The following is a 12929-nucleotide window of genomic DNA, read 5'->3' as shown; positions in this document are numbered from 1 at the left end:
GAGCATTGTTGGTAAGATATATAGGAGGACATGGTGATGAGACTGGGACAGTTGTGGTTGGTTAGAGTATGGAAGACCACCTCTGTTTCCCAGAGAATTTTTGATGTTTTACTATAGACAGTAATACACACTGAAGGTTTTTCAACTTTGGAATCACCTTATAAGATTTATATGGAAAGTTTCTTAGAACCAGTAAAGAATGTAGGCAGAAAGACACTCCTCCCAGATAGTAGCAGTCTAGATTAGATATGATGAGATTTCTGCAGTAAGACAATGAGAGTGGTCAGAAAGGATGATTATTAGAGGCTAATTTCCAGGTGTACTTGAGGGATTTAGGAAATGGCAGAACATGGGCATTGAGAGAGAAAGAAAACCCAGAGCAGATTGAAATTTCTTTTTCGGTTACTGAGTGAATGTAATGCTGTTAATTAATTTAGTAAGTTGTGGAAAAGATATTTTTTTCCACTGACTCCCTGACTGGTACTATTATAGGGGGTAGTTGAAAATATGGGGCTGAGAATGTTCAGGAAAATACTTTTGCAAGGTACTGCAATGGATAGCAGTTGGTGCTATTGGAAGTGGAAGAGCTTTCTCAGGGATAGTATGCAGAGTGAATAAATGACAGGGAAGAATGTCAAGAAAAGAATTTTTTCTGGATGATTAGCCATATCACAGGTTTATAGAGATACTGAGTTTCTAGAGATATGGATATTGTCTGTTCAATCATAATCTGGCTTGCATTTGTTTCTAACGGTGATGCTGAATTCTCTTATAAACTTCAAAATATAAATGTCCTTATTGATTTTTAGATTGAGATTCTAATGTATTGCCAGCTGACCAGCCGACAGAAGCTGCTATATCAGGCACTAAAGAACAAAATTTCTATTGAGGATTTATTGCAGTCTTCTATGGGCTCTACCCAGCAAGCACAGACCACCACCAGCAGCCTCATGAATCTAGTCATGCAGTTTAGGAAGGTAAGATTGTAGGTCAGCTGCCTTGGAGTTGTCTTCATTAACCCATTTCAAGAAAAGGGCTCTAACCTTTCTGCCAAATAAACAAAGGCTGTTAAAAAGAGATGAAATAAAGTATATATTCACATAGGTGAATATTCAGAGTTTGGGATGCCTCATCATTTCTGCGCATGACAGTGGTGCCTTATTTTCCTTCCTCTTTAGGTGTGTAATCACCCAGAGTTATTTGAACGACAAGAAACTTGGTCTCCGTTTCATATTTCCCTAAAGCCATACCAGATTTCAAAGTTTATCTACCGTCATGGACAGATCAGGGTCTTCAACCATTCACGAGACAGGTACTCACCTGTTGTTTGTAATTTGAGACAGGTTGTTTTTGTAATTTGAGGTTTTGTGGCTAGTGCTCTTGGAGGTTTAGTGGAGAGTATCTGATTTCCCCAACAATGAGATATTTAAGCATATGATGGACAGCTATTTATTGAGAGATGTTGTAATAGGAATCTGCACAGTATCAAGGGGTTAATTGGATGTCCTTAACTGCTGTAGCCATTTCTGGTTTTTATCTATCTGTCTATCTATCTATCTATCTATCTTTCTTTTTTTTTTTCTGGTTTCCTTTCTGAATGAGGAATGCACATATGTCTGTGAACATGTACCAAGAGAGATCACTAAATGTCTCCACTCCAATACTGAACTTGTTTTGTGGTGCCTTATTTTACTGGGACTAGCACTTGTGGGATAACTGATTGTATTTTAAGTTAATCAAATATATCTTCCTCCTGGAATCAGCCATGACAGATTTAGTAAAGATGAAGTGATTGTTAATATAATACGCTAGAGACCAATTCCATTCAGAAAATAGGTGTATAGGTTCATTCTATACCTGTAAGTAAGGATAGCCCTGGCTTCTGGATTTTTTGACAAGCTCCCAAAGGGTTCTTATGCGCATCAACATTTGAGAATCCTAGATTTGGAGAGTTCCTTCTATAGAGAAACAGTATAAGCAGCATTATCAAAATAATCAATATTTAGCCTAATGAATCTGAAATTGAGACACATTTCTTGGGTTTAATTTTAAGAATTCATTGTCTCTGGGGTCCCTGGGTGGCTCCAGTCTATTAAGTGTCCAACTCCCTATCTCGACTCAGGTCATGATCTCAGGGTCATGGAACTGAACCCCAAGTCAGGCTCCCCGCTCAGCAGGAAGTCTGCTGGAGATTCTCTCCCTTACTCTTTCCTCCTGCCCCTTCTCCTATGCTGACGCTCTCTCTCTAAAATAAATATATTTTTTAAAAAAATAATTTTTTTAAAGATTTTATTTATTTATTCATGACAGACACACACACAGAGAGGCAGAGACATAAGCAGAGGGAGAAGCAGGCTCCATGCAGGGAGCCGAATGTGAGACTCAATCCCTGGTCACCAGGATCACACCCCGGGCTGAAGGAGGCTCTAAACCTCTGGGCCACCGGGGCTGCCCAAAAAAAAGTCTTTATCTGTGATAACTCCTGGCTGTTACTCAACTAGATGGGCAGGGGGATATAGACCAGAGCTATAGTGCTGTTTGTTTAATATAGTATATGGTAACTTATAGCTTAAATTGGGATTCTTTGAAATAAAATTGAGACTATTTTAAACTTGTATTGTTTTCTTATATCTGTATTAATTACTTAGTACTTTCTGACATTTGTGCAATGATTTTTGCCTAACAATATGGCAATAGGCCTTTTAAAAGTAGAAACAGGGGCAGCCTGGGTGGCTCAGCGGTTTAGCACCGCCTTCAGCCCAGGGCGTGACCCTGGAGACCCGGATGAAGTCCCGCATCGGGCTCCCTGCGTGGAGCCTGCTTCTCCTCTGCCTGTGTCTCTGCTTCTTCTCTCTGTCTCTCATGAATAAATAAATAAAATCTTTTAAAAAAAAAAAAAAAGTAGAAACTGTTTCAAATCTAAAAGATTATTTTTAGTTTTGAGCCTCCAGTCTAGTTAACTTCCCCATATTTATATTTGGGTTGGATTTATTTTATTTTATTTTATTTACTGATTTTACAGGTGGTTAAGGGTTCTTCTTTCTCCATTTGCACCAGACTATATCCAGGAGTCTCTCTTTCACAGAAAAGGTAGGTGTTTTGATTTGGGGGAAGGAAAGTAGGCCAGGGTTTTACAGAATGCTCTGTTTTGCTGAGTGACTTATTTTCAACTAGCCATAGTTTTGCCTGCATGCTAGGTCTTTATTATAGAGTCTTGATAAGCTTTAAGTAAATTAGTTGTCTTCATCTGTAGATGCTATGAGTTGCAGCTATAACAGGAAGCAATAAAAAATCATTTAAAAAATCATTATATTGACCTTCCATCTTTAGTTTATACCTGCCTCTTAAGAGTTTCTTACACCCTTGAAACTTGACATAGACAATGCAGGAGTTTCATTAATGTGACTTGGTTCCTTCCTCCTTAGTCTAAGAGAAAGGAGGAGCTCAACTTTGAGCATTGTCTAGAGAATTAAGGCAAAGGTTCAGAATCTTTTAGCTCTATACTTTTCTTTTTCCTACCATGATAAAAAGAGAAAGGCAGTTAGCCAAGAATCCAAAAAGCCCAAAGGTAGCTGATAAGCCAGTTCCACTCTGGCTCATGTATGCTATATCTCATAGGTTTGCCTCTCCCATTTGGGGTTGTAGTACAAAATTATAACACCCTGACTTCCATCATTGGGGCTGGGGCGAAACCTTATATATCTTTTCATTGTTAAATAAAACAACAGCAGTTCAGTAGCTTTAGTTGACTGTTATCTCTTGGTTTGCTTTTGGATTTCACTTTGTCCTTTGATATTCCAGGTGTTAATGAAGAAAGTTGTTTCTCCTTCCTTCGCTTTATTGATGTATCTCCAGCAGAAATGGCAAACCTCATGCTTCAGGGACTTTTGGCCAGGTGAGAAGTTTGCTTAATTTGATGAGAGAGCAGGTGGGAATAAACGGTGAGAGGTTGAACTGTGAAATTAAATACTTAATATTATATCATCTTAGCAAGCCTTTTATTTTTTTCTTGTTAAGAGTAAACATTTTTATAAGGGAATCATAATTTTCTTTTGATCATTTAATAATTGCATGATGCTTCATGATATACCTTAAATAAAAATTATTTCGACTCTCCTCCCCAGATACTACCAGAAGGTCTTTAAATCCTCTTAATTTCTAGTTAGTCTACTGTGTTGTATCTGCATCTCTAGGACAAATAGTGGCCAGTGAGTCCTTTAGTTGTTAGTAATTGCAGCATAGCTTGCCTTGAGTATTCTGGGAAACTTAGTTCTGTGTTCTTTTTCTTTGGAATAATGGCTTTCACTTATGTTACTATTTTGTATTTATGTGATAAATAGTGACCTCGTTAGAAAAAGCTATCTCTCTAATATGAGGATGTTTTTATAACAGAATTTTTGTGATAGAGCCAAATATTCTTTAGCACTGAGAGGAGCTTTACGGAAGATTTTAGTTTTCATAGTAGCAAACCAAGTCATGCCAAAGAATTTATAGAAGAAAAGTGTGAAATGGCTTCATCTGAAAGTAGGAAAGAACTGTTTCTAAAATACTCGAGATGTACAAAAAAGACACATGAATGAAAGACAAGGTTCCTCACTGCTCTGAACTACCCTCAAACCTCCATGGAGCACTGAATAAGCATGTCTGCTGTGGTCTGTTTCAGATGGTTAGCTCTTTTCCTGTCTCTGAAAGCCTCCTACAGGCTCCATCAGCTGCGCTCCTGGGGAGAGCCAGAAGGGGAGAACCAGCAGAGATATCTGAGAAACAAGGATTTCCTTCTTGGGGTTAATTTTCCACTCTCCTTTCCCAACCTTTGCAGCTGCCCTTTGTTAAAGGTAAGCACTTAATTTCACCATCAGCTATCTGTGGTGGTACTTCCCTTCCCTTCTCTTTGCATCAGTAAAAGGAATAGTAAAATCAGTGATAGCCTCATGGAGCCACAAGTTCCTAGAGTGGGAGCAGTGTATTGAGTTACAGCTTTACTATAACTTCATAGGCATTCTGTATGTTTATGGATCTATATATAAAAATAGTGTGTGTACTTGTGCCTGTGTGTATATTTAATATATATTTTGCATATATTACTGTAAAGTATACAGAACTTTTAAATGTACAATTCTTTGAATTTATCCATGTGTATGCACTTGTGTAACTACTAGACTATACCTAGATTAAGGTATAGAACATTTATTTCCAGCACCCAGAAGTCTCCCTCATGCATCTTCCCATTTAATACCTCCAGTTCAGAATGAACCAACAAAACAACTCTTCTATCACTGTAGCTTATTTTTACCTGTTCTTGACCTTAATTTAAGTGGAATTATCCACTATGTGCACTTTTGTGTCCAGCTTCTTTCCCTCAATATTATGTCTGTGAGATTCATCCACATTGCATTGTAGCATTTTTTGTAATACTATGAAATATTCCATTGAACAAAGAGACCACAATTTTATAACCTGTACTACTGTTGGTGGATATTTAGGTTGCTTCCATTTTGGAGTTATTATAAATAAAAGTGCAATGCGGGATCCCTGGGTGGCGCATGGGATCCCTGGGTGGCGCAGTGGTTTGGCGCCTGCCTTTGGCCCAGGGCGCAATCCTGGAGACCCGGGATCGAATCCCATGTCGGGCTCCCGGTGCATGGAGCCTGCTTCTCCCTTTGCCTGTGTCTCTGCCTCTCTCTCTCTCTCTGTGTGACTATCATAAGTAAATAAAAATTTAAAAAAATATATTAAAAAAAAGTGCAATGCATATTCTTGTACATGCCTTTTGATAAATGTAAGTACTAATTTCTTTGGGGTTTATATCTAGGAATGAAATTACTGCATCATCAGGCATATGTATGTTTATACTTAGCAGTCCTTGCCAAGCCTTTTTCCAAAAAGGTTTTAAAAATGTATAGTCCCACTAGCAGTGTGAGAAGTCTGTTGCTGTTCATCCTCCTTGCCTATACCTGATATTGTCAGTCCATTTTGTTGCATTTGTAGTGTTACCTCATTGTGATTTGAAATTATATTTTCATGAAAAATAATGATGTTGAACACTTTTTCATATAACTGTTTAGCCATTGTAGAATAGGTGAGAAAGTGACAGGAAATAAGGTTATAGATATAAGTCCACATCATAAGGGATATCATCACTTATTGCAAGGACTTGGGTTTTATTCTGAATGAAATGGGGAACACTGTAGAGTTTTGAAAGTTTTGAAAAAAAGATTTGTCTATTTATATGTTGCGGTTCTTCAACAAAATTAAAACTTAAGAAGACAGAGCATTTTCCTTGTGTTCGCTAGAAAATTAATGGTCATTAGTCTTACAGTTAATTGCTATTGAATATTGGATATTCTTTGGTTGGACCTGGTATTTGCCCCCTTACACTGAAGAACCCATATGATTTCCTTCTGTTTTCCCTATTGGTTTCTCAAGCATTGCTTTATGTACTTTTTTGGACTCTGGAGAGATTGGTAATGCAAAAAGGAGAGTGGAATTAGGTTCCAGTCCTGTTGGAATAACGTAGTCAGTGGTGACAAAGCCATTTCCTACTAGTGAGATATTGCTATACCTGGTCAAGAGTTGCCTGACTTCCTCCTATAGACTGGTTCAGCTACATTGGGTAATTTCCATTACTATAGTTATAAATCATTGCTAGTTTTTTGTTTTGTTTTGTTTTTTTATACAGGAAGCACCATTCTCCTAGGGGCTTATTATGCCTTCTTATGTAGACACCTACATCTTACTTAACTCTCAAAGATCTTCCTTCCCTTATTTGTATTCTTCTATTTTCTGAAAATAAAGTAGTGTATTCAGTGTATCTGTTCAGTGAGGTCCTTGTATCAGTTAATGAATTTCCTGAGAAATTGAGATATGGCAGTATGCCTTATGGGGAATTGACACGGAAATCTATAAGGTTATCTAATTGAAGTTAGATTCACTTTCATTTCCTTTTTAATTTTATTTCATGTTGTGGATGGACATTTGCTGTCATAGGGGCTTACCATGTCCATAACCAGTGGGTTGCAGGTAGCTGAAAGCTAATTCTGTATGCTTAGGAACACTAAGCATACAAAAGCTCTGCTTTTGAATTCATCATCCTTATCACCAACATGTATATATTGAGGTATCAACCAGGCAGTGTATTTTGCCAGTTTGTTAATCTGTCTTAAGAAATTACTGCTTTCAATTAAGCAGAATGATCTTTACATAGTATCTTAAAGGTTGCCCTAACTTTTGAATAAGGAATTATTTTGTTGAGTCTCCATGTGTAACAATTAATAAAAATATAATAAAGTCCATTAGATCTGTGGCTATTGAAGTGTAACCATAACACAGGAATATTTTTTTAAAGAATATTTTATATCACAACCTGGTAAGTGTTATAGATACACGAAATACTGCATATACATATATAAATTTTTATAACAATATTCACAAAATAATACTTAACCTTCATGTACAATGTATCCTGATTTTTTCCTTTTGCTCTTTTTTTTAATGTTAGTTGGAACCTACTAAAAAATTATTTCATGATCCTCACTACTCACAGTTTGAGAAATAGAGCATTATGTGACCTTATAGTATTAATAGGCATAGTATTAATCCCCATGTAGACCATTCTGGATCATTCTTTTTAATAGTAAGAAAATAAAGAAACTAACATTTGGAACTTAAGGAAGAATCTGACTTTCTGAATGTGAAAGAGAACACCAGAAGTTGCTCAGAGAGCTGAATGCACATTTCATTGTAGGAACTCTGACATACAGTGAATAGTCAAGGTCCGTCTCTGTCTTAGTATATTCTGGTATGTAACTGTTATATACCTGGGATTCGGAGATTGTATAAGTAAAGATAACTAATTTAGAAGAACCCACGGGATCCAAGCTTGAGCAAAGTGATTTATTATGAGAATTGACCCCCAAAAATGGCTTTGTTAGAATATGCCTGTCACCATGACTGTCTTGTTTCTCACACTGGTTTATCTAACCTAAGTTTTTCTTATTCATGAAGTATTTATCTAGAGAACACTGGTTTTGTCTGTTATGCAAAGAAGAGTAGAAAATGAAATTTTGGACACCTAATCCTTTAGATTTCCAAAATTTGTTAGTTAAGAATATAAAAGTTAAAACTTAAGATGCATGATATTTTAGCGTACATACACACCTGAAAGCCACCCTTTGAAATTTCATAGTCTGCTCTGATCCTGCCAGTTTTCCATTAAAAAAAATTTTTTTTTTTGACAAAAAAAGTCTTTAAAAAAAAATAACTTGGGCAGCCCTGGTGGCTCAGCGATTTAGCACCGCCTTCAGCCCAGGGCGTGATCCTGGAGTCCCGGGATCGAGTCCCACGTCAGGCTCCCTGCATGGAGCTTGCTTCTCCCTCTGCCTGTGTCTCTGCTTCTCTCTCTCTCTCTCTCTCTCTCTCTCTCTGTCTCTCATGAATAAATAAATAAAATCTTAAAAAAAAATAAAATTAAAAAAATAATAACTCCTCAAAGATTGGCTAAGAGTGCTAAGACTTATAGGTTATAATTATCTGTTGTGCTGATGCTTGAGTTTTTCAGTTAGTTTTAAATATAAAGTCTTGGAATCTCTTGTTTGGGATAAATTCATTATATGTGTTTTGTGCCTCTCATGCCTTATATGACTTGTTTGCTATTTTTGAGGTCTAGAAAAATATTTCTGGCATTGTTAATATAATTTACAATCCTATGGAAGATCACTTTGTTTAAATAGGGATTTTACTACTGTGGAATCAGAGTTTTTATTTTCACTGGAAATAGACTTATAACTATGCTTACTATATATTTTTTAAAGATTTTATTTATTTATGAGAGACAGAGAGAGGCAGAGACATAGGCAGAGGGAGAAGCAGGCCCCTGTGGGGGAGCCTGATGTAAGACTCCATCCTAGGGTCCGGGAATCATGACCTGAGCCAAAGGTAGAAGCCCAACCACTGAGCCACCCAGGTGCCCCTACTATTTTCAGTAAATGTTCCAATAGTATAACTCGAGAAATACTATAATTCAGATGGTGAGTTACACTTAAGAAGGATGAGAAAAGTCATGAAAGATTTGAAAAGGACTGACATAAATGTGGGGTCCATCTTTAAATCTTGTGGGGGTAGGAATAAAATTTGGGCATGATAACCAGTAAGTACCCTAATGAAGTTATTAGGCAAGTTAAAAAAATTTTTTTTTAGTTAGCTACTATATGAACTCATGATTCTAAGAAGCAGCTAACTTGATTCTGAAAAGATGAGCATTTGCTTTGCTTTAGTAGATAACAAGCCAAGTACATTAGAGACAGAAGTAATAAGTGTAGCATATTAAACTTTTTATGTCTTCACTTTTGTTGCCATGGCTGTCCTAGAGATACTAACACACATATGAGAAAGTGCAAAAATTATGCAGCTGTATTACTTCAGATACACTACTGGAACTCTACTCCAGAAATCCCTTGTGCCCGTTACCATTTACTTTTCCCTCTCCATTGCTCTGTCCTCCTTGCTTTCCCAAGAGTTGCTGTGGGCAAATATTTGGGTGCTTTCTAGTTTTTGTTATTATAAATACTACTGTTGTGGGTATTACCATACACATCTTTTAGTGAAAATTCATATGTATTTTGTAGAGTATCTAGTAGTCAAATGGCTGGATCATAACGTATGCTTATGGTCATCTTTAATAGATAATGCCAAACAGTTTTCTGAAACAATTGGACCAGTATTTTCACTCTCAGTAACAGCATGTGAGAGGTTCTAGTTGTTCCACATCTTTGCCAGAATGTAATGTTATTTGTTCATTTTAGCCCCTCTGTGCCATGGTATCTCACTGAGGCTTTAAATTACATTTCCCTTATGAATAATGATATTGAATACCCTTTCTAATGCTTATTAGCCATTTGGATAACCTCTTTTATGAATTCTTTTTTTTTTTAAGATTTATTTATTTATTGAGAGAGAGAGAGAGAGGCAGAGACACAGGCAGAAGGAGGAGCAGGCTCCATGCAGGGAGCCCGACGTGGGACTCAATCCCCGGCCTCCAGGATCACACCCCAGGCTGCAGGTGGCGCCAAACCACTGCGCCACCGGGGCCTGCCCTCTTTTATGAATTCTTATTCAAAGATCTTATTTTTTTATGAGGGTGTCTATGTTTTCAAAGTGATTTGTAGTCTTTATGTATTGCAGATTATCTTCAACTCTGCAGTTTACTTTTGCACTCTCAGTGGTGTCTTTTGTTAAATAGTTAGCATTTTTGTGTCCTGTTGGAAGAAGTTTTTGCATATACAAAGGTCATGAAAATAATCCTCTGTGTTTTCCTCCATAAGTTTTTTTTTAATTTACCTTTCACATTCCAACCTACAAGGAATTGTGTTTTTTTTAGTCTGTGGTAAGGATTGTCATTTATTGTCCAATTATTGAAATGATTTTCCTTACTGCCCTCAGCATTGCTTTTGCTAAATAGGTGGTTGTATATGTATGGGTCTGTTTCTGGGCCCTTTTCTGTTCCATTAGGAAGTCCATTTGTCTATCCTGAAACCAGTACCACTCTGTCTGAACTATATATAGCTTCATAGGTTTTGATAACTGGTAGCATAGGTCTTCTGCTTCATCTTTCTTCATTATTGCCTTGGCTCTTCTTGGCTCTTTGCATTCTTATGTAAATTTTAGAATCAGCTTATAAATATTTTAAACTCTTCAACATTGTAGATATATAGACTACTGGTCCCAGATGTTTTTTGATTATTTCCCCCTGTTACTAAATTATACTTAATTCCATTGTGACTACTTTACCTGTGTATTATTTTCTTTAAAATGATACACTTTAACTAACATGTTAATATTATTTACCTTATTAATCTTGGCTATGAAGCTTTCTTTGTAGACCACTAGTTTGGATAGTAAAAGAAGCTTAATTGAGTAAGGAATGATGATAGAGGGAAGGGCCCAATATTAATTGGGGGAAATACTCCTTCTCCTTCACACACTCTTCTTTCTCTCTCTATACTGTTTTTAATTGTTAAATACCAAGGGCCACTTGCAGTGAATGGGTGAATTGATCTATATGTCAGAAGAACTTATTGATTGAATGAATCTCTGGTAGTAGAATGTGATCTTGGCTTAATGATCAGGGATTGTCTAATGCTCCTTTTTCTCTGCTGGTTCAGGCTTCCTTTAGAATAGCCTCCTCCCAGAGAAACTTGAGTGGGGAAAAAATTAGAGAGGATGACAAACCATGAGAGACTCCTAATTCTGGGAAATAAAGGTTTGCAGAAGGGGAGGAGCGTTGGGGGATGAAGTAACTGGGTGACTGGCACTAAAGAGGGCACTTGATGGGATGATCACTGGGTATTATATACTGTATGTTGGCAAAATGAATTTAAATAAAATATTTTTAAAAATAGCCTCCTCCCAGTGTCAGTCTACTCCCACAGAGAGCATATATAATTAATGCTAACCTGTCAGGTAGTGTCTGCAGTGGGCAGGGTGCGTTAACAGGCATGGTCCCTGTTTTCTGGTTTGAAAAAGCATTCACCCATGTAGTAAACACATACACGCAGACTTAAAAAGACCTTATATATATATATATTTTTTAAGATTTTATTTATTTGTAAGGAAGAAAGCACGAGCAGGGGGAGGGGCAGGGGAGAGGTAGAAGCTGACTCCCTGCTGAGCAGGGAGACCCAGTTAGGAGCTCAGTCCCAGGACCCTGAGACCATGACCTGAGCTCAAGGCAGACACTTAACTGACTGAGCCACCTAGGTACTGCTATATATATATATATATATATATATATATATATATATATATTTTTTTTTTTTTTTTTTTTTTTTTTTTTTAAAGAGTGCATAGGGGTGAGGGGCAGACGGAAAGAGAATCTTGAGCACATTCCCTGCTGAGCTTGGAGCAGGGCACAGGGCTTGATCTCATGACCCTGAGATCATGACCTGAGCCAATACCAAGAGTTAGACACTTAACCAACTGAGTCACCCAGGTGCCCTAGAAAGACTTTAAAAACAAAAATGATTCAGTATAAAAGTTGGAAGAAGACATAGTTAATTGCCAGATTGATGGTGGATAATTAGTAGTAAAGTTCAGAATCGGAAATCACTTTAGATTGAAATGGACAAAAGTCTTTGTAGAAATGGTGTTGTTTTAGTTGAACTTGGAGTGATAGAGATAATGGGTAGGAGGAAGGATATTCCAAGTCAAAGACTGGAGCTAAACAAGAGAAAAAGCCAAAAAGGAATCTTTAAATGCCAGTCTTTTGAGATTTAGTTATTAAACCAGGAGTCTTAGCCCTTTTTTTAGTTGCATTCTTCCACAGATGCTATAATTGTAGTCTTGGGGAAATAAACTTGGTAGCTACTGTGAAGCCATTGGGAGGAGTAATCTGGTAGCCAGTTGCAGGGGCGTCTGGTGGCTCATTTGGTTAAGTGTCTGCCTTTGACTCAGGTTATGATCCCAGAGTCCTGGGATCAAGCCCCATATCAGGCTCCTGGCTCAGCGGGGAGCTTGCTTCTCCCTCTCCCTCTGCCAGCTGCTCCCTCCTTGTGCTCTCTCTGTCTCTGTCAAATAAAATTTTTAAAAAGAATAGAGAGGTTATTTCAGGAGGGACTCTGGGTTTAATCAAAGTTGAATTTGTGGGAAAGCGGAGACTCAGATTTGAAGATTAAAATGGAAGAAGACTGCAAAGAAGGAAATTGAATATGCAAGAGACAGACAATTGGTGGGGAAGCAAAGTGGTTAGCTACCTTTTTTGTTGTTATTGTTGTTTTTGTTTATTCATGAGAGACACAGAGAGGGAGAAGCAGGCTCCCTGCCAGGAGCCCGATGTGGGACTCATTCTGCATCTTGGGATCATGCTCTGGGTCAAAGGCAGACGCTCAACTGCTGAGCCACCCAGGCGTACCCTTTTTATAAGGTAGAAAACTCCA

The 12929-nt window shown here is 37.5% G+C and overlaps 1 protein-coding gene across 1 annotated transcript in view; it reads left to right on the top strand.

The window, feature by feature from the left end:
* The window catches only part of INO80 (INO80 complex ATPase subunit), a 129802-nt gene that overhangs the window by 63350 nt on the left and 53523 nt on the right, over positions 1–12929 (top strand). Inside the window, exons 20-24 of the mRNA XM_077880663.1 lie at positions 810–977; positions 1179–1312; positions 3023–3090; positions 3802–3895; positions 4664–4835. Of these exons, the coding sequence (XP_077736789.1) occupies positions 810–977; positions 1179–1312; positions 3023–3090; positions 3802–3895; positions 4664–4835 (636 nt within the window). The remainder of the gene's footprint in view (positions 1–809; positions 978–1178; positions 1313–3022; positions 3091–3801; positions 3896–4663; positions 4836–12929) is intronic.

Source organism: Canis aureus, chromosome 32, assembly GCF_053574225.1.
Source record: "Canis aureus isolate CA01 chromosome 32, VMU_Caureus_v.1.0, whole genome shotgun sequence".
NCBI lineage: Eukaryota > Metazoa > Chordata > Mammalia > Carnivora > Canidae > Canis > Canis aureus.
Note: the sequence above shows the minus strand (reverse complement) of the source record. Positions and strands in the feature narration are given on the sequence as shown.